Source organism: Branchiostoma lanceolatum, chromosome 19, assembly GCF_035083965.1.
Source record: "Branchiostoma lanceolatum isolate klBraLanc5 chromosome 19, klBraLanc5.hap2, whole genome shotgun sequence".
Classification (NCBI taxonomy): domain Eukaryota; kingdom Metazoa; phylum Chordata; class Leptocardii; order Amphioxiformes; family Branchiostomatidae; genus Branchiostoma; species Branchiostoma lanceolatum.
The window spans coordinates 9,329,145-9,350,528 of record NC_089740.1 but is presented as its reverse complement, the minus strand read 5'-3'; the positions used below and the strand labels follow the sequence as shown (position 1 = coordinate 9,350,528).

At 40.1% G+C, this 21,384-nt stretch overlaps 2 protein-coding genes, 1 long non-coding RNA gene and 2 other non-coding genes across 5 annotated transcripts in view; 4 read left to right on the top strand and 1 right to left on the bottom strand.

Annotated features, from left to right (window-relative positions):
• Window positions 1-1,378: 1,378 nt before the first annotated feature.
• Trnam-cau (transfer RNA methionine (anticodon CAU)) lies at window positions 1,379-1,450 on the top strand. Its single transcript has one exon. It is a non-coding gene; the product is annotated as a tRNA-Met (tRNA).
• A 106-nt stretch (window positions 1,451-1,556) lies between these two features.
• Trnam-cau (transfer RNA methionine (anticodon CAU)) lies at window positions 1,557-1,628 on the top strand. The gene has a single exon. It is a non-coding gene; the product is annotated as a tRNA-Met (tRNA).
• Window positions 1,629-4,340: 2,712 nt separating this feature from the next.
• Window positions 4,341-11,183, bottom strand: LOC136425424 (membrane progestin receptor gamma-B-like). The gene is made up of 4 exons (XM_066414284.1): window positions 10,938-11,183; window positions 7,009-7,933; window positions 6,136-6,262; window positions 4,341-5,580 (listed from the first exon to the last, which is right to left on the bottom strand). The coding sequence occupies exons 2-4, from the start codon at window positions 7,618-7,620 to the stop codon at window positions 5,297-5,299; spliced, it is 1,023 nt and encodes a 340-aa protein (XP_066270381.1). The 5' UTR covers window positions 7,621-7,933; window positions 10,938-11,183; the 3' UTR covers window positions 4,341-5,296.
• Window positions 11,184-11,548: 365 nt separating this feature from the next.
• On the top strand, window positions 11,549-13,333 carry LOC136425607 (uncharacterized). Its single transcript, XR_010754089.1, has 4 exons — window positions 11,549-11,758; window positions 12,511-12,696; window positions 12,889-13,004; window positions 13,268-13,333. It is a non-coding gene; the product is annotated as an uncharacterized lncRNA (long non-coding RNA).
• Window positions 13,334-13,389: 56 nt separating this feature from the next.
• LOC136425980 (uncharacterized) overlaps window positions 13,390-21,384 on the top strand; it is a 48,085-nt gene continuing 40,090 nt past the window's right edge. The window contains exons 1-4 of the mRNA XM_066414896.1: window positions 13,390-13,419; window positions 13,650-13,766; window positions 14,184-14,366; window positions 15,006-15,116. Of these exons, the coding sequence (XP_066270993.1) occupies window positions 13,390-13,419; window positions 13,650-13,766; window positions 14,184-14,366; window positions 15,006-15,116 (441 nt within the window). The remainder of the gene's footprint in view (window positions 13,420-13,649; window positions 13,767-14,183; window positions 14,367-15,005; window positions 15,117-21,384) is intronic.

The following is a 21,384-nucleotide window of genomic DNA, read 5'->3' as shown; positions in this document are numbered from 1 at the left end:
GAGCCAGTGAGTATCGGCCGTACAATTTTAAGCAAGTCTTGTCAAGATCAGCTACAGTGCATTTCTTCTGCAATGACGAGAAGATCGGGAGAGGCATTGAAGTTTACTCCGGCCTGCAGGTGGGGCAGGCAACCAAGCAGTTCGGGTGTTTCATCCGCATGGAGCTCCTAGGCCCAAGTCTGTTTTTGAGGCATGAAAAGTTCCGTTCTTTAGTCTGTTTTGGATCAAGTACCATGTACAAAAAAATATATTCTGGGAAGGGGGAGTGTAAGATGAATGCATTCATGTTTTCTGCATGGATAATGATCATTTATTCGTTTCTGTTTATTAATACTTGTTGGGGAAATGTGTGCTTTTTTTCATTTCTATCATTTTTGGTCCATATTTGGCTCTTGAATAATTGCTATTATTCATTAGTATTTCTAAAGCATAGGTAGAAATGTAGTAATACATGCAAAGAGTTAATCAGCAACTAATTTTGCCTTTTTGATATACTATGTTTCTGCAGGCCTGCAAAATAGATGGGATATGGCAAGAAACAGGACAGGACAACAACTGCTGTTCAACTTCAAGTGATTTATTCAAATTATTGCTGCTTTCATGATGAATAAAAGAATTGTTAGTTGTTACACTGTGTTCTCTCATTCAATCTGTGTCCTAACATGTGTCGTCGACTATTATATTTCAAATCTAGGCATCATTGTTTTTTCGGCCCTTCTTGTTTTTTTTTCGCGCTCTCGCATTAGATTTAGGGTCTCCAAAGGACGGCATCCATAAAAATTACTTGGTGCAGCCTAACGTTAAGTTCGTGGGTGTCTGGGATATGATTCTAAAACCGCCTTCCTCGGCGCCGAATGCACCTTTGTTGGACAAGCGCTCACTTGGTTTCATCAAGAAGGTTTATATATGCCTCCTTGGTTTCATTGAATTGTTCTGTATTTCCTCAGATATCGTGTAACATCCATGGCTTTCGGTGGTTGTTTTCTTCTTTTGCTACCTATCGTCGGCACCATGACTGGTTGGGTGTATGCAGCAGGTCAACTACGTCCTCTAGCAGGTAGTATCAGAACTACATATTGCAGAGTCGTTGTCGGCCTCTTTTGCTAAAGGTACCAGTATTGTAAAGTCTGTTTCACGTACATGTCATGATTTCATCGGATAATTTGTCGGTATTGCTCGACTCGACCGCTGCTATAGACACGGTACATGTTTGAAGCTATCACCTGAATTTTTGCGCACACACAGTGAAAGACACTAGTACTACGGTATTCTAGATAAACGCCTGTGGGTTCATAGTTTTACTTTTACACAGCAGTGTTGTCTAATGCTAATGTTATTATTCCTTGTGTGGATAGAAATGAGAAGTGAATATACGTGCAGCAGCGTGGCGCAGCGGAAGCGTGCTGGGCCCATAACCCAGAGGTCGGTGGATCGAAACCACCCGCTGCTAAGTTTTCAAAATCTCCTTTTGGTGAATTCCATCTATACATTTTTATTGTGTATAATGTTGATTTTGTTATTTTGTGTGATGATTGTAGAGACACCTTATCATGTACAGCAGCGTGGCGCAGCGGAAGCGTGCTGGGCCCATAACCCAGAGGTCGGTGGATCGAAACCACCCGCTGCTAAATATCATTTTAGTTCCATACCGGAACCCCGCACTTTACTGATGCATTCTTTCATTGAAATCTTACATACAGACGATAAAATTGGTATCTTTAGAGGGTTATGTAATGTTGCAAGAACATGGTCAGTGAGAACAGAACTTTCCTTTGCATTTTCGGATCTTTGTACAGAGAGCCAAGAAAACAACGGTTTTATAATGAAGTGGTTATGTCATCTCAAGCACATGCATAAGGAGAAAATACAACGCTTTGTTAGAGAAAAGGAATTGTCCGTTCAATTTATCAGTTTTAGTTATAGATATTATTATCATTTTTGATATCTTATATGGCACAGATTAACAACCACCAAGGGTCATCTGATGCAGGTTACTACTAACTTAACGCTGTGTTTTTTTAGTTATCGCAAGATGTCGCTTGTGAACCGCACATGCTAGACCGGTAAGTTTGTGTGATCTTTTCTGTTTGTTTATGACTACCTCCCAGACCTCATAAATCCATCAAATTTGATTGGCTCTATTTCGTACTTCCTGTCCTTGGTGCTGACTGGCTGTTCAACGCTAAGGACTCGCCAGGAAAAGTCTGATTGGTTATTAGCTCAAAATGTGACGCAGTTGGTTCTAGTCTAAAATGCTTTAGCTTATTCTTCTACGCATACACACACACACACACACACACATACATGTACATACACACACAGACACACTAACACACATTTATACACACACACACACACACACACACACACACACACATTCACACAATTAACAGAACATATTGCGTTAGAGTTTCATATATTTAAAAAATGGTGGGTATAAGCTAATCTCCAAGCAGATCCACACCGGGCGTGAAAATCATATATGCTAGCCAGAGAAGGTCCAGTCAGCTAGAGAGGGTCCAATCAGCCCAGTGATTGGACCCTCTCTGGCTGACTGGACCTTCTCTGGCTAGCATATATGATTTTCGAGCCCGGTGTGGATTTGCTTGGAGATTAGGTGACAGCAAAAATGCAACAAAACATCTTCATAAAGTTAATACACATTTTAAACCAAACAAAAAGATATGAGTGCTGTGTAAGAATAATAATCTTGAAACCGTCACAAAAATTGTATGTAAAAGTCCATTTCATCACACAAAGTTGATATAATTCTAACATAACATGTACTTCAAAAGACCAAGACAATCATTTATGTTATGAATCCAATTTCAATTTTGGTACACTTCCAAAGGTAATCAAAACAATGTTGGACATGTGATTATTTTCAGGATTTCAAACTTACAAAAATGCAAACAAAAATACACTTCAAACCTAAAACATAATCCATAGCTATAAGCCAGTTCACTGTTTTAACTGCACGTGTGCAGCATGATACACTGTGAGTAATATGTCAAAAGTAAAGGCCCCTAACTTGACAATGCTTGATATATCTCACTGCGCATACAAGGAGCTGGCTTATTACAATTTGTTAAAAAGACAGAAATAAAAACTAGAAACAAACATTGTACCATGAGAAGCAACAGATTTCAGAATAACAATCAATTTTTCTCACATTGTATTTTTAGACGGAACTTGATTGAATACTAATATATAAAAAACTCCATGGCTGGTAGGATAACGGGAAATTCAAGCGTGAGTGGTCAGAAATCCCAGACGAACTTCACACTTTTAGTTCCTGTTTTCACATTTTGACACAACTTTTCTTTTGCGAAATCATTAATGACTTCGCCCTCTGTGACTGTTTGAATGGACTAGTCCATATCTACTGAAAAAATATCACCATTATCAATATAATAATTACGATTTTCATGTTCCTATGTTTATATAAAAGCATTCTTGCACTATCTACATTATCATAAGGCTACATACCCATTGCATTTGTAAAAGTAGTTTCAAAATATATATATATTTCAAGCAGCAATGCATTTAGTCCCTATGACCTAGTATATAATATCTAAAATATATAAATCTTTCAGGTTTAGAGCACAACGGTGCTTGGTCTATTACAACTCTATACCACAGGCTGTTTAGAAAAAGTGAACACTTTGTTTTTCACATAATGTTTTGAAAGATTATTCAATTATTTGAAGAGAAAAATGATGGCAGGACTTTGCAAAAGTGAATAAGAACCAGATGGCATATTCCCTTAAATACACCTTTTGTATTACAGTTATGATTTCTGCAATATCACATTTGCTGCATTTGAGAAATATGTTCTTTAAAATGGATTTTGTAATAGATAAAGTGTTCACTATTTTCTGAACAACATTGTATCCGACATGAATACAAGAAAAAGGCACTACATAATTGCTATCATACTCAAAGCAAATCAATGTTTTCAATTAAATATTGCCATTATGGCAAGTTTCTCTCTATCTATACTCTTGTATAATTGTATATGATGGTTATCAATGGCATTTTCCCTATGTGGATGAAACATACACTTATTTCTACAGAAAACAAACAAATATTAATGATGTTATATATCACGCTGAGGCTTCCAGCTAGGCTTTACACGTAGCTGAATACATAAAAATTATTATACAGAAATTGTTCCCATCCTAGTATTCCTAGAAGTGATAACTTTTTGTCTTACTTGCACAATGACAAAGATAGAGTCAAAATAAAGCTTATCAATCTGTTTCATTGCAAGATTACCTAAGTCTGTATGTTTTTTAAAAGTTTTCTGAGAAACTAAAGCTACAAAAAATAAAATTGGCCTCTGCAACAAGTTTTAAAAAAGCTGCCTTTTCCTGAAGAAAGTTACATAAAGCTCAGTTCCCATTTGGCACTGCGTTTCTCGCATTGACACAACAACATACCAAGGAGGTTAAAATATTTGAACATACATAACACAACCCAGTGATGTTTTTTTCTGTTAATCAATTCCTTTCCACTGTGTCTGCCATTCCTTAAAGAAAATTTGTAGGCAATTTAAAGAATGGCATTCTAAGCATGTCAAGGAATTGCACAACTACATGTATGTCATAGATCATGTTTAACAAACATCTATAAGGTACTTAACAATTAGTAGAGTACAGTTGAAGATAAAGATTCGCAGTGACATAAAGCTCCTTCTGTACTTAGTCTTCTTATGCTCATCTGGGCAGGAATATGCAATAAAGACTATTATCATTATCATTATTATCATTATATTCATTTATATAATGGTAATCTCTGTGTAATGCAGTCTATACCATATATAAGGCACAGGTACTGCAAGTTATACTGGCTTTACACATAAGGCACTGTCAAAGCTAATTTCATAAAGATTAACCACAATTGTCCGAATCATCATAGAATTGGAAGCACAAATGTTATGAAATGAAATTTACCTGCTTTTTGAATATCATTAGAAAATCAACATAGAATCACTGTCTTTGATATCACCTTTCTAGATAAAGGCCACTTTGCACTATCTTACCACTGTTGGTAATATTATTCTAGCATGTATCAAATTATAAAAGCAATATGTTTGTTTTCACATTCAGCACTTCATAATAACTATGGCAAATTTTAGTAAAATATAGATTAGGAACTATCTAGATGCAATCAATCTCATTTAAACAACTGGCCTTAATTTTGCAAATTGGTACTTCATATGTCACCAGGTGCCTTTAAACCAATCTCATGTGACATTCAATCTCCTTTGCCCTTTGACCTTAACCTCTAGTTTTCAATCTCCTTTGACCTTTAACCCCTGAACTCTGGCCTTCAGCCATGTTGGTTTCTCTACATAGAGAGATAGAGTGAAGAAAAGAATGATCAACAGGTTTTCAACCAGGACTAGCGACATCAGGCCGATGTTATCCCAGAATTCCATGGGTTGCGGTCTCACAGTGTTGAGGAATTCTCGGCGCATCTGCAGGTCCGTGAGCACGCCGGAAATCTGGAAGTTGGTCGCGATGATCCCGGTCACGTGGAAGAGCTGGTGGCTGTGCCCGATGAGGTCAAACCTCCCTGTCAAACAACAACAAAACAGCATCATGATTACTGTCTAATTACTATTAGAAATGTACTTGGATCCACTAAAAATGTGTGGCTGTAAGTTATACACCACCCTGAGGGCTTTTTCTAACGAGGGGAAAAAGGGTGCTGCACACCCCGATGCCCATACCCTAGGGGGCAGACCCTTTGATAACAAGCATAGAATTCAGATTGACCAGGGATCATAACTACATGAGGTCATATGAAGCCAAAGTATTCAACTGTATGTGACCTGGCTGACAGTACTTTTCCCCCTCAAGAAGCCTTAGAATGAGTGAATGAGTGTGTGAATGTGTGTGTGTGTGAGTGTATGAGTGAGTGAGTGAGTGAGTAACTGAAGTGAGAGAGTGAGTGTCTGAGTGTGTGCGTGTGTGCATGTGTGCGTGTGTGAGTGAGTGAGAGTGTGTGAGTGAGGTGAGTGAGTGTGTGAGTGTGTGTAAATGAGTGACAGAGTGAGTGATTGACAGAGTGAGTGAGTGAGTGAGTGAGTGAGTGAGTGAGTGAGTGAGTGAGTGAGTGAGTGATTACCTGGAGCGAGGACTTCTGGGATGTGCGTAGCATAGAGGAATGGAGTGAGGAAGGAGAAGAACAGCATCCAGTAGTAGATAATGACAGCCTCGTTGTGACTGCACCCCTCCCCATGGCACAAGAACACCTGGAGAAACAACATTCAACCTGCAACATGAGCTTAAGATACAACAATACAGAATAATGGCAGAGAGAAAAAAGTAGTAAATCATATCTGACAGTGTGATATGAAATCATAACAAATACATGTATCCCCAATTTGAGACTAGGTCAACATCCTCCACAGGTCGCTGGGAAAAAAATAGAAATTGGCCAAAATAGAGTCAATTGTATGAAGGGAGTCGGCTACGTAGATAGGGTCCAATGTTACCCTCCATCAGGCTCCATGGCCAAAGTCACCCAGCAAATGTTCTCCCTTTAGCTGGCGCAGTTAGTCTGGTAGAGACTAATTTGAGACCCCAGTCTTTATCATGTTGATATGCAGTATAAATTGTTTTCCCATGGACCACAAATACAATGGCATTAATAGACTATTGACATTTGAGTGATAGAAGTTGAACATAACAAAAGAGCTGATATATGCCATGTAAATCAAATTCGATTCGATGTACATGTCATATACTGGCCATTATCAAGAAATTCAAATGGATGCTGAAGTGACTTAGTTAAAGTTAGATCTCAGGAGCATGAAATTCACTAGGATCATATTGTGATTAATATAGATAACTGCAAGTAAATGATAACCTCCTCACGATTAAAATAATAAATTCAACCCTATGTAGTGTTATCTATTTTCTAGTATACTAATTTGTAAGTTGATAATAGCCATGTGATAATGTGTGCACTACTAGTACTACATAGTGGGACACTAACCCTGTAGCAGAGTGGAATGCTGTTAAAGATGTAGGGTAGAGAGAAGGACAGGATTCTCATCGCTTTCCTCATCTTCGGGCGATCTTCAAACCGCGATGTGCACGACAACAGCGTACAGCCCACCGCGAGAGCCGCGGCAACTCTCAAGAACACCTCGTCAAACCACGAGCCAATGAACGCATCCGGGAAGACGTAAGCGTGGTACGCTATCCCCGAGCCGAGGCTGTAGAGGCTTAGCGCACCATAGTCCATGAAGTACGAGATGTGTTGCGCCCGGTCGGACATACAGTTGAAGCAGTGCGCCATACTACTGGTGATCGGGTACGCGCAGCACGACAGCATGAAGACAAGAAGCGGCCATGTGTACGGGTCGACCCAGAAATCGAAGTCGTAGGAAACGGCGACCAGTCGCCAAATGAAGTACCAGAATGGCACGAAGTGAGTCCAGAAGTTCAGTGTCTCGTTGGTCAGTTGGAAGAGACTGAGTACGCAGTCCGTGGCTGTACTTTTCGGTTTCCGGTAGCCGTGTACGATGCAGTGCTCGCGGTAATGGTGAGGGATGTCATCAATGTGGAGTAACTCTGTCGTCCAAACTTTCAGTTCGCTCCACATTTTTCGCAGTTCTTAATTTCAACTTTCTTCTCTCTCCAACTTACAAAATACTGCTTTTTCGTGCAGCTTGTGTTTCAAAATATATGAATTTCTCTTTGAAAAATTTAAGAAAATAATAAACAATATATAAAAAAAAATGTAGTCTTTAATATGCACGCATATTAAAATCTGTCCTCAAACCAACTTAGAGTGTCTGGAACTGGAAGCAGTCTACACGGTTTAAATGCGGCTCTGACTAGTACTTGTAGTCAAGTTTCTTGAAAATTATAGAACCTCTGCCTTGGGTCTCTAGTCGTCACCTAATGTCTTGACGCTGTAAGACAAAAAACCAAGACATCCTAACTTAGAGCTTAAAATCAAGCTTAATCTTAGTTTACTTCATTGACTGCTATAATATTGTACTAGACGTTATCTTCATGTAGGGTCCAAATTCCTGGCACAACACTTAGACACTCTGGTTACAATATGTATGGACTAGAAGCTTATTAAGGGTTAGTGTCCAATTCCAATTGTCGGTCAACATGCTTCAAAATACAGAATGAATTCAATATCTAAATACCCTATTTAGTACATGATGTATTTAGGAGCTTTTGTGTCACCTAAATCAGTAATAATAAAAATGGATCAACTCACATTTAGAATGTAAGATCTATAATTGTACAATGTAGCAGCCTGGGAAGCTCAATCGTCAGTGCCAAAAACTTGCTGTGAGTCTTTTCACACATTAAGATTTCGTGTGGCAAAAAAAGTTTTGTCGTCACTTCTTAACCTATTTATGGAAACTATACAAGAAGAGTCGTGAGCTAACTTACAGTTCGCACGGTTGTGCCGTCAATTCATTTATTTCAAAATAGCGAGACATTATTCTACTACAAAGGGCACCATCTGGCCATACATACAACTACTATATTCATGACACAAACTAACGTATGGGTTGGTGACCTTGTATGTCACACTTGACATTTATGTTCCCTTTTCATTCTTGAAGTCTTTATCAGAGAAATTCTCACTACCGTCTTCAAACCTTTCCAAGAGTTGCTATGACAAGGTCGAAGACCCCTTTTCAGACTGGAAAACCGTGACCGGGCGCACGCAAACACATGGATTGTCTCTACAAACAAAAGTAGAGAAAGATGTATTGAGACCGTTCCTATGCCCACCCACACTGGCATACCTTCCTTGGCATTTGTTCAAACCTTACACCAACTGAACAAAGAGAGCCACTAGGAGGCCCAAAATCAACCATGACCTTCGTCTTCCCAAGACCTACCCACATATCAAATATCATCACAATCCAGCCATAGCTTCTTGAGTAAAAATTATGCTTTAGTTTAAGCCAAAGGATGCGAAGACCGGTGCAATGGCCAGTAGTGAGTAGTGTTTGCCTTGCATTTGATATATGTCGTGAGTTCAATCCTCAGCCGACTTAAAAATGGTCCATACTACAATGTACTTTCTCTGTTTAGCACTCAGCTTTTGGGAAAGAGTATGGAAGTTGAACATACACCACTACCAGTGGACTAGCCTCCTATTGCAGTGATTGCACAAAGTTGTGTGGCCCAAGGGTTATTTAAACCTAGATGGGCACCGCCCTATGCACCATCTGGTGAGGGAAGGACTTAATCTAATTAAAGTAGGCAGAACACAAACAGACATACCAAAAACAAAACCTCCTTCACTGAGGTAACAATTGCAAGTTATACACTTCCTATTGCCAAGAGTTACCCCTAACCTTCTCTCTCCTACTTGACCCCGTAACTATAAATCTTTGTGGACAAAAGGCAACCTTAGCAAGGAGAAGGTTAAACACAATAGGACTGGGAGCATTAACATTAAGCTGACCGAGCAAAACAGCATCTACAATCTTACTACAAAAATTGATCATTGTAGATTGAAACTAATCCCAGCCCTGAAAAGTTCTGTACTAGTTAACAGTTGTGCAATGTTGCTAGACAGAATGTAGCATCATACAGCGGTACTTGGATGTGGAGCCATTCAGATGATTGGCCTACCATTTATAAGCGGTTGTTGTGAAACATGACCATGGCTACCATTGTGTCTGTGTTTACTCTGTCACCAATGGACAGGCATGGTACTGTTAGAATGGGTGTGTCCTAATTATCTTGATAACAGCATTTGCCTTAGGTGAAAGTTTGGCCAAACATTTTCTTAAGTATTTCAACATTTCAAACTTGTGTGTAGTGTAAAAGAACCTAACAAATGAATAGAAATAGAATTTATGGATCAAATTTGATGAATTTGTAACTTTAACAATTGGAAAGCTAAATTAATTGAAAAAATGGTTGACATATTTAGGGGTTGACATATTTAGGACTTAAGGAGTATGCACTTAAAAGTTAGATTAAAATTATTTTGGAGTCAATATTATTGCATGGAAGTAACAACCTTTCATGAGTTTGTTATGGTAGGACAACTATTTGAACTTGTGCAGAGTTTAAATATCCACAAATCAATATACAGAAGTCAGCAATGTTTGAATACAAACTTGAGTACTAGGACAGCAAAGGAAAGCATTCTTTTCGAAAAATTGGTGTGGTGTTATAACTCAAAATGACGTCATTATGACGTCATAAGAATTTTTCTAAAATTATCGTAATTGCAATTTAGTACTACCTGGAAAAAAATCAAGGTCCATACTTAACTTAAAATGTAGTTTTTAGAATACCCCCAAACTGTCAAAACTTATGACAATCTCTAAGTCTAACGATAGATATATCCAGATTTAATAAGATAAGGAAAACCCCTTTTACTTACGTACGAAATAGGAAAATTGCTGAAACTCGATACTTACGATGAACACACATTGACCTACTTAAGTCAGGGCCCGTTATATGGTAACTTTGGAACGCGACGTGGTTTCTGATAAGGAAATCTTGGCACAGGAAAAGGGAGTGCCCAAACCTAAAGATTCAAACAGAATGATAAGTCTTTTATCAACAGCCAAGCCCTTAAAGCCAAACTTGGTCCAAATAATTTGGCCGAAATTCTTCCCGCCGGCAAAGAAGTTTCCAGAAGCCTTGCAGGCTATAAATCTTTAGAGTTTAACGCTATATCCCTGACAATGTTTTTGTGATCTAAAATCAATTGCAATTTTCAGATTTAATCAATTTGCACAGCTTCTTTTACAAATTCTTAAGGGGGTAGGAAAGACACATTATCCTAGAAATGTATTTTGAAGATTCCAAAACCATTACCAAACGAAAACACACCCTCTAACAACACCTTAAAGAAAAGGTCACCACCTCTTTGCAACGTCTTAAGCGTCGTAAGTCTTAAGAAATACGGGTCCCACTTACAGTTGATGGTTGGGGGGTTCTTGAAGATTGTTGTGCATGTGAAGACGTGAGTGTTAACGGTCCAGAGGCGCTGCACGGGCGGGGTAAAGTGGAGACACAGCCGCCCACACCCGCCCGCTCGCACGGTCATAGATCTGTTGTCAACTTGACAGCCGGGCGGACTGTAGTCTAGAATCCAGACTGTTTCGAGGGTTCCCAGGCCTGGAGCGTCTCGGCTCCACGGCCAACATTCCCTGAAAAAAGTTTACCACAGTCTCCAGTTAGACCCAAGAAGGCTGCAGTGAGATTTACTTGGGGACATGTTGGCCCTGGAGCCGAGGAGCTGGCCTTTATAACCCCAAGAAATAGTCTGGCTTCTAGACTAAAAAGGGTCACTATAGGGGTCAAATAGCCGTACCATTAGTCAAAGCAGGGGTGTGAAGTGATGTCATAATTCATTATTTTTCGTAGTTGTGACCGCAATAACTTGCTAATTTTTGTGAGTAAAGTTAAGGATAAAAAATGAGAAAAAAATTATACGAGTACAGCGACATGACATTTATATTTACGATTGAGTCAATCCGCTAAACCCGGAAGTGACGGTGGTATGCGCCATTCCGTCGTCTGTCATTAGGACACCAAGTTTTTTTTTTTCGCGGGAGATACGGCATATATGCACGTTATATACGATTATCAGCTGGATCATAAGAGGAAGATTTAAAATTCCTTCTGCAACGATGCTACTGAAACTGGCATTTGTGTTCTTGGTTTGGAATTGAGCTCTAACTTGCTTCAACGATCAGTGACAGCAAAACCCCAAGGCAGTCCAGAACGACAAAGTCGTAAGTTTCAGACCTTCTATATGTGCTTTGGCTTCATTGGTCTGAACAGTGGTTTTAATGTCTTCTTCTGCGTGGGTGACTCTTGAGGATGCATTGCTTCATATGCGTTCGTCACTGTGAGTTAAGAGATGTTGAGTGTCAGACACTGACATTCGGAGTTAGACATAACAAACTAACGTTACAACCTTTAAGTCAAGACAATCCCGACTTGCACGCTACAGGTAGGGGTCAAAGTCCTCCAAATGGGCCGGGAGTGAAGCCGTCTGTTTCAAGTTTAGAAAAAAAAGCCATGAGCATGTCATAACACCGGTAAGAATATAGTTTATGCTGAAATAGCGGTAATCATATATTCCTATTAGTATTACTAAGCTAATGCTGCATCAAATATCAAAATTAAGCAATTGTGATACATTGTACATGCTCAAACAAAGCTATCTATAGGGCCATTTATGAGGTATAGCAAGGAATAGGGCCCTGTTGAGTTTTAATTTTCTATTAGCCAAATTGTTTGGTCAACCTGATGTACTGATTGCCTATTTACGGATTTGGATACTGGTATGGATTAGCCTCCAATTGTAGACTCCTTCCAGATGTTTTCTCTTTCAATATACCGTTTTCTTCTTACATTCTATTTTCTTCTTGCTGGACAAACAGAACAAAAAGTTGAAAAAGACAGTTGGTAGGAGTCTGCAACAGAGGCTAAGTATGAATTGACTAACAATTCTGATTAAGTTTCCTTATTTTCAACATAGGATATAATGGATCTTGCTAGAGAACAACAAGAGGAAAAATTGCCAATCATCGACTTCTCAGCCTACAGCTTACAGAATGAAGAGAGGAACGATGACAAGCTCCAACGTCTTGCTACACGACTTGTACAGGCCTTCTCAACAGAGGGGTTTGTTTATCTGCGTAACCACGGGATACCGAATACTCTGGTAAGACAGCGTACATACAGTACAATGGTAAATAAATAAACAACTATCTAAAAAGTTAGATTATGTGAATTGCAACAGACAAACTTGCTTTTAAAGACGATAGTTTAGAAGAAAATATTTTTTTCTCCAGATACTCCAATTTGAGGGATAACATTTATTTCTTTATTAAGTTGTTTTTGTTTGTTTGCTTAGATTTCCAAGACGTTTGAAGTGGCCGACAAGTTCTTTTCCTTATCAGAGGAAGTGAAGACGAGGTTTTCTAAATCGCAGGACTGTAGCCTCTACTGGGTCGGCTATCAAGCTGAGAGGTTAATTGTATGCTATATCAAGCAAAACTGCTAGGAGGCCCCAAATCTTAACCTGTGAATGGGAATCATTGTGAAGACAACGAGATACATGTATGATGCCTTTAATCTTAGCTTAACCGTGATATCAGTTGACTTGATGATTCAATGGAATAAAATAATCTCTCTCTGTCAGTCAGTATAGCAATAACAATTACATGTATATATTTTAAGTTAAGTGAATTGTGCATACTTCTGCATTACGTTCATTGTATCATATCATACAGACTCAATCCAGACAGACCTGCAGATATCAAAGAGGCCATGGGTGTGTACCGTCCACATGACAGCGAGAAGGTTTGAGAATTTCTTTATCTTCTTTCCATATCCTCATACATGTACCTCTCAGATGTTTACACAGATTGGCACAGTGGATGATGTGAGAAACAAACAAAAAGCACAAATATATTCGTGGTTGAATATTTTCCCATTTTCTTGGACCTCATAAATAAGATAGGTGCGTACACATTGTATAATCCTCTACATGACATGGTTGGTATATGTGGATTATACAATCGTTTAAACTTTTTTTATAATAGACCAAGAAGGTTCTAATTATCAAACACATTGTTTAAATCTACTTGAACTCTTTCTTTCTTAAACCTTCAGCCATGGCCAAACCAGGATGTACCAGACCTTCAACAGACGTTCCAGGAAATGTACGACAAATGTCACCAGTTCAGTCTGAGAGTGCTGGAACTGATAGCAAGGGGACAACATGTTCAGGTTAGTATTGTATATTTATACTAATTCACTTATAATGCATTCATCTATGCATTATTCTGAATGGATTACAAATGCTCGGCAATGAGTGGTAAAAGTATCTAAAAGATACTAAACTTAAGAGCACCTGAGCTTAGTCTGAGAAGAGTTTTCAATAGCTAGTAGTGTGTGCTAGCTACATACGGCTCACATGTTTAAAGTGAAGCACACCAGGTCACCCCTTTTTGATAAGTTTGTTGTGTTCTTTGACGCGTAGAGGTTTGACGCCTGAAGGTAACGCCTGAATCTCCCCCATACACAAGGACTTCTGTTTAGCAAAAGGAGACACCGAATAGATACGTTGAATAGCAACACATGTATCATCTTAGAAAGAATAACAGTGTTACGATCTGTTGATAAGTATAACTTTCTTTTTACTAGGATGTTCCCAGTTTCCTGGCTATGCACAATTTGATAGGTACCAGGGCAAATATCACGTCGTTAACAACTCTTCACAACCCACCTGTACCTGAACACGTGAGCGAGGGACAGGCTCGCTGTGGAGAGCACACAGACTATGGCTCCATCACTTTACTCTTTCAGGACACAGTACCAGGACTAGAGGTAGGAGAGTTAGTGTTTGTAGTGTGTTGCATCGCTATCATGATATCTACATATAAAACTTGATATTTCCTTGGTCAATATAGAACATGCATAGTATTTGTGACATCCATCCAACCAACCATCCATCCATCCATCCATCCATCCATCCATCCATCCATCCATCCATCCATCCATCCATCCATCCATCCATCCATCCATCCATCCATCCATCCATCCATCCAACCAACCATCCATCCATCCATCCATCCATCCATCCAACCAACCATCCATCCATCCATCCAACCATCCATCCATCCATCCATCCATCCATCCATCCATCCATCCATCCATCCATCCATCCATCCATCCAACCATCCATCCATCCATCCATCCATCCATCAATTCATCCATCCATCCATCCATCCATCCATCCATCCATCCATCCATCCATCCAACCATCCATCCATCCATCCATCCAACCATCCATCCATCCATCCATCCATCAATTCATCCATCCATCCATCCATCCATCCATCCATCCATCCATCCATCCATCCATCCAACCATCCATCCATCCATCCAACCATCCATCCATCGTCTGTGTGAATGTGCGTGTGCACGTACATGTGAAACTTTCTATGCATGGTCCTTCCTGTACAGGTGCTAAATCGCCATGGCAGGTACATCTCCGCCACTCCCCTTCCTGACACTGTGGTGGTCAACATCGGAGACCTCATGCAGAGGTGGACTGCAGATAGGATTGTATCAAATGTAAGAAAATTGTTTCAAATCTAACCGTTTATAACAATTATATCATAATCACAGAGCAATAACAGATAATGGTAGAATATATTGGATATTTGGAGTTTCTTTTTACAGAACCAGGTAATCTCACCTGCTAACGTTTTTCCAAATATCCTACGTTCTACCAACCTGATGAAACTATTTTCGGAAGGCAGAATATATTCTTTGTAAGCTAGTGTTGAGCCAATCAAAGGACGGAAAAGTTGTGGCATCTTTCGATTCTCATATTGTGTACAACAATAAATACGTACTGCACAGACACCCCCATTATAAAAGGTTTGGGACAAGCAAAAATTATTTCACGATTTTCCGCTCAATGGGCGCAGCAATCTTGGAATTTTGATACCTTCTGGTTGCCCACACATTTCTGTCAACTAATAGGCAAAACTCTTCCAGGCTGCAGTACCGTCATGAATTTCTAGTCAGCGCTTCTGTACAGCCTAGAAGTTCTAGACATTAATAGTACTCAATAACAACATCATCAACATGTTATATTCACTTCTACAAATAATGTCACCTAATTACAATTATAAAAACAATAAAACACAAAGCTACCTGTAGTTGCTAGCAAATACTTATTTCTAGCTTTGTCCATTTTTGTATTTTCTAGAAACATCGCGTGGTTATACCGGATACTGAGGAACACCGGAAAGTTACCCGCCGCTCTATCGCTTTCTTCGTGAACCCGAATGATGATGCTGTCATCACTTGTCTGGATGGTTCGGACAAATACAAACAAATCACTGCAGGGGAATACGTTAAGGGCAAAATAGCGGCATTGACAAATTATTGATTAATAAGAAGAGCTGTTAAAATTTTATTTTTAATTATCTGGAGTACATGTTGCTGTTAGGTAAGCCCAAGGATACACATTCTGTAGTCAAATGTAAATAAATTCATTTATTAAAAAGACTTAAGATTTAAGGTATGAAACATTTTTTAAAGATATTTATTTATAATGTTTTGCCACTCTTTATTTCGATATAATGTACGAGTAGGACAGCGAAGATTGATTCCAACTAGACTGGCCGTCATTTGCTTTAAGAGCAAATTCAGGATGTTTCGCCCATACTCCTCATGCAAGAAGTGGGCTGTTCCAAAATAACTCCTGGGCAAATCCAAGTTTCTGCATAATTTTTGGCCAGGTGCATTCACCTTTCCTAATGGTATCTACATCTTAAAGAGGACACCCGCAGCTGTCACGGTAAGGGAAATACAAGTTTATGCATGAATTATGCAAATGAGGTCCTCATTAGCATAATTCATGGCCAGGTGTGATCACTTTTGCTAACGGTACATACATGTCAAATCTCACATCTGCAGCTTTTCCGGTAAAGGAATTACAAGTTTACGCATAAATCATGCAAATGAGGTCCTCATTAGCATAATTTATGGCCAGGTGTGTTCGCCTTTCCTAAAGGTACCTACATCTCAAAGATGACATCCGCAGCTTTTACGGTAAGGGACATACAACTTCATGCATTGATTATGCAAATTAGGTCCTCATTAGCATAATTTATGGTCTGGTGTGTTCGCCTTTCCTAAAGGTACCTACATCTCAAAGATGACATCCGCAGCATTTACGGTAAGGGACATACAACTTTATGCATACATTATGCGAATTAGGTCCTCATTAGCATAAGTAATTGTATGGTATAGTCACCTTTCCTATAGGTACCTACATCTCAAATATAACATCCGTACCATGTAACATAAGGTACATATAACTTTCTGTAATACCATTACTAGGGGTACCCCCTGACATCTGCTTGGTTTTAAGTCCCAGACATGGGAGGGCTTATGTTACAGTATGACCTACTTCTTGCTGGCCCCGACAGAAAATAACCAAAAATTGCATCAAAAAATTGCAAAATAAATCATTTTGAAGTAGTGTATGCCAAACAAAATAATAGGGTCCTTTGGGTAAATATCCAATGCACAACTGAACCAAATTTCAGGTCCTCAGGTTTCAACACCACGGCACTGGAGGCCATCATGTGCGACTTTTGTCTGAAAATGACCAAAAAACCTCCATAAAATCATTTTAAAAACTTATATCAAAAAAATTTAAAAAGGGTCTAGGGGTATACACATACTCTACCTGCATACCAAATTTCAGCTAATTTGATCGACGGACGACCGAGAAGAAGCGATTTGAAGATTTGACAGGAGAAGAAGAAGGAGAAGGAGAAGAAGGAGAAGGAGAAGAAGAAACCTTACAAAAACAATATGTTTCGTTGGCGAAACATAAAGAAGCCAAGCTACAGCAGATGCCAAATGACGGTGAAGGAAGCCATGCGAGGCTGCCGTCTAGTGAATTGATTTGGTACTGCAGGACAAATGCAGCCCGTTCATTAGCGCTCTCTAGCGTCTAAGTTAAAAAGTAAAACATCTAGAGAGTCTGAACGCATCCCAAAATGACGAACTGTTGATGGATGCAGGTTGTCTTTGTAACAGTGTGGTTCAAGCACTACCTACTGACCATTCTAGCTGGTTCGGACATCTTAGCCTTGTGGTAAGTGCGTTGGGTTTATGAGCTAGCGGTCTGGGTTTGATTCCCGGGAGACAGGAGACTGACTACTCGCCTTATGCGTTTCATTTGCACCTTATTTTGCGTCATCCTACAATACTGCTATAGCAACTTATATGAGGCAGATCCAATTTACAACTCCTAATGTTCGTCACAACGTGAGACAGAAAATCGATCGGCTGACGAGTCTGCTAGCTCTAAATGGTATTTTCGGCTGTAAATACGCCCGGTGTTCTCTCGAGCATCGCGCGATTGTTACAGATCGGCCGATGTCTGCAGGTCTCCGAGCCTCGTCCAATGTGATGGAGTAGATTTTCAGGTGAACACTACTATCTCGAGTCTCTGACGAGTTTTAGACTTCTTGCGTAGCCTGAGTGTCATCCTGTTTCAGTTCCAGGCTCTACCTTCACCAAACTGTTGATCATCAGATATACTATGTAGGGCCAATGCTCGTCGACTGTACACTATCTATCTATCTATCTATCTATCTATCTATCTATCTATCTATACAGTACTGGGCAAAACCCGGTGTAGGTGTCGCGCCCAGGGTGCACGCCGAAGGCGGCCGGTGGTGGTGGTGCTATGGCAGGGGCTTTATGCCCAACTGACACTGCCGGACTTTCCATGAATCCTTCTGTTAGTTGAAAAAATCGAGGAAAAGTTACACTTTTATACACACCGCTCCTTCCCTAATTTGTGATACACATTTAACTCTCACATTCCAGGGGTCCACGGAGCCCCTCCCTCTAGGGGTTTGACTAGTGGGAGGACTGCTAGAAGAGTGATTTCCCCCATCACAATCTACATCTCTCAATGTCTCCTCCCACTGACTCTATCTTCAACGAGATAACCTCCGAACTGTTGATTGAAAAAATAATCAAGATAGGATGTACTGTCGTTCAACTTAGATAGATAGAAACCAGATCTGCCATTTCTGAGTGTGCCCCTCTTATGCCACGGTTCCATTTGTACCGGTGCCCGTAGGGGGTGTAGTCCCGGCAGGGCCCCGAGTACACACACAACTTATCCCGGTGGACTGCCGAAAGGGTACCTCCCGGTGTTCGCACGATTACTTCACAGAGTCTATTTGTTACCGGCCCCCGCGTTGATTTTAAGTCTGGGTAAAAATGATTCGGGGCCCCGAAAAATAGCCCGGCAACCGCAGGATGTCCGACGGGGCCACGTAAGGGTCACGCCCGAAAGTGAAAAAAAAACAGCACGTCAACTACCCGGTGGGGCCCCTTTTACTTAAGCATAGATCAATATATCCCCCGATGCCCCCCTCCCACTGACACTGGCCTGTACAAGATAGCCACCCAACTGTTGATTTAAGAAATATGAAATCAGGACATCGATAGAGATGTACTGTTAACGTTATTCAATTGACGAATACCAGATCTATCCTTTATGTGCCCTCTTAATCTGTGTAACCCCCAATGCCCCACTACACTGTGCTGTATGAGATAGACTTGGAGAACAGTAGTAAATCAAGAAAGACACACATTGTAAGACAACTGATGAAAAGCAGATACTTGCATTCACTTATTACAACTACAACTCCCAATGTCCGTGCACCACTGACACTGTTCTGGACAAGATAATCCTCTAATCAAGAAGAAAAGACATCTTTATAACAACTGATGAATCGCAGGTTCTCCTCTTACCGTGTCTCTCTCCATCTATATACGTCTCAAGGCACGTGTACACTGACACTATCTCGTTGGAACCTCCGATGGCGTATTTAAATAGGACATCGAGAAAGTTCAACACTGTTTTACAACAGGAAAATGGTAGATAACGCCCGTTTACATAGCTTATTGTAAAACAAAAGTCGAGGAAAAAATTAAAGGCATTGCAGTGATTTTTAATTGCAGATTAGTGCTAGACACAGACACACTCAACCTTTTAGATTCACAATTTATAACCCAGTGCCCCACTAACCCTAGTCTGACTAAGATAACCTACGAACTTCTAATTGAAAACGAATCGAAGATAAGACTCCGTGAGATAGCTTTCTTTCGTGTTGGGCAAGGTAAGACACAGTGGCATAGCCTAGAAATCTCAACTTTGAGAAACACCAGGCGTAGTAAAAGGAAATTTAGGTCGAAAATCTGAAGATAAGCCTCATCAGCGAGATATCTTTATTTCGTGTTGGGTAATGTAGAGACTCAGTGGCATAGCCTAGAAGTCTCAGCTTTGAGAAACACCAGGCCATAGTAAAAGGAAATTTGGGTCTAAAACCTGACAGATTTAATGTCCTTTTAACCCAGCCAGCGCACTCCCCACCCACGATGTTATCTTGTCTTTGAACTTCGACAGTCACTCTCTGATTGAGCCAGACGTGAGACAACGAACATCATCACTGGTCAGTCTTTATAACACAGGACATAGGGATAAAATAACCGAACCTGAAGTTTAAGGGTAGAGTAGGGTCAAGAACAAAAAATCGAATATCTCATACCTCCGTCAAATATGTGCGAATTTGTATTTGTGAATTTCTTCCTATATTCAGTATTGTGAATATCTTGATAATTCTGCCTGTGCATTTTCCTACCAGCCCGCGAGACCAACTTAAGACCCGGGTCAAACCAAGCCAACCTTCCCATCCTACCGGTTACACCATCTTCCGCCTCACATCAATCTACAATATTCAAATGACTACGGACACACACCAAGATAAACAAACAAACAAACAAACAGACACTGACAGACCGATAAGACAACCTTCTTTTTTTATCACATAGAAACTTGATATATCGATTAAAAAGCTAATTCTGTCAAGCACAATGAATAACCAGCATCATGAAAAGGAAATCGGATAATCTGTCATGGACGTAACCTTGACATCAAGGGTCACACCTGTGCACCTCTTAAACACGGATTAAAATAACGACTTATTCTATTAGGTTGTAGGACTAAGAGCTGACGCCAGGACTGCGGACCCCTTTATTCATTTTCTGCAGATTAGGCTTAACTAGACCACATTTTTACGTCAATTAGATAACTCTCGATAGAGTAGATGTAGCCGGTAGCAAATCTGGTCTAAAGCGGCATGACGGTCCTAAAAGATCAGCATTTTCTGCCTCCCTCCGCTGGGACGACTATGGTCTGTATTTTCCGCTTAGTTATCCGTCTGTCCGTCCCTTTCATCCGGGATACAAGTGGGGAGGATGTCCCGGATGGAAATGATTTGTCTCGGTCACATCTCCAACTTCCAAGACGTTCTTCCAGCTGTAAGACAGGAAAGAGAACATTATCAATTTATATTAACATTATTAACAATGGACATTGCATTGATTTGTTTCAGTCATATCCTCTTAGATAGATACTTTTCTAGGTGCCACGGGCCTGAGGTGACATGTCAACATTGTGGTTTGGTTTGTTGCAGGTTACCATGTGTGTGAAAAGGCACTTTACGCGAAGTTTTTTTCACTCGACTCAGGTGTTGAAATGAGTACCTAGGTTCAGTTAGATGGGACGTAAAGCCAAAGGCCCCGTGTTTGAGGAGAGGCACCCCTTGAGCACCGGCGTTAAAGAACCCATCACACTTATCGATGAGAGATCTTTCCAAGGATAGTACTAGCATTCTAGATTACATTTAACGTTTTCTTTCACCTGTCGCCATTAAGCTATAGCACTGGAAGGTACCGCACGGTGTCATTAAGAAACTTGCAACTGATAGAAGTTGAGATATACAAATCTACC

Bases quoted from the DNA above. Each gene is read 5' to 3' on its own strand.
- LOC136425424 (XM_066414284.1), bottom strand. From the start codon at position 7,620: ATGTGGAGCGAACTGAAAGTTTGGACGACAGAGTTACTCCACATTGAT. The intron at 6,263-7,008 runs GTTAGTGTCCCA...TTGTTTCTCCAG, and splicing joins GCATTCCACTCTGCTACAGG to GTGTTCTTGTGCCATGGGGA. The intron at 5,581-6,135 runs GTAATCACTCAC...GTTGTTTGACAG, and splicing joins CCCAGAAGTCCTCGCTCCAG to GGAGGTTTGACCTCATCGGG.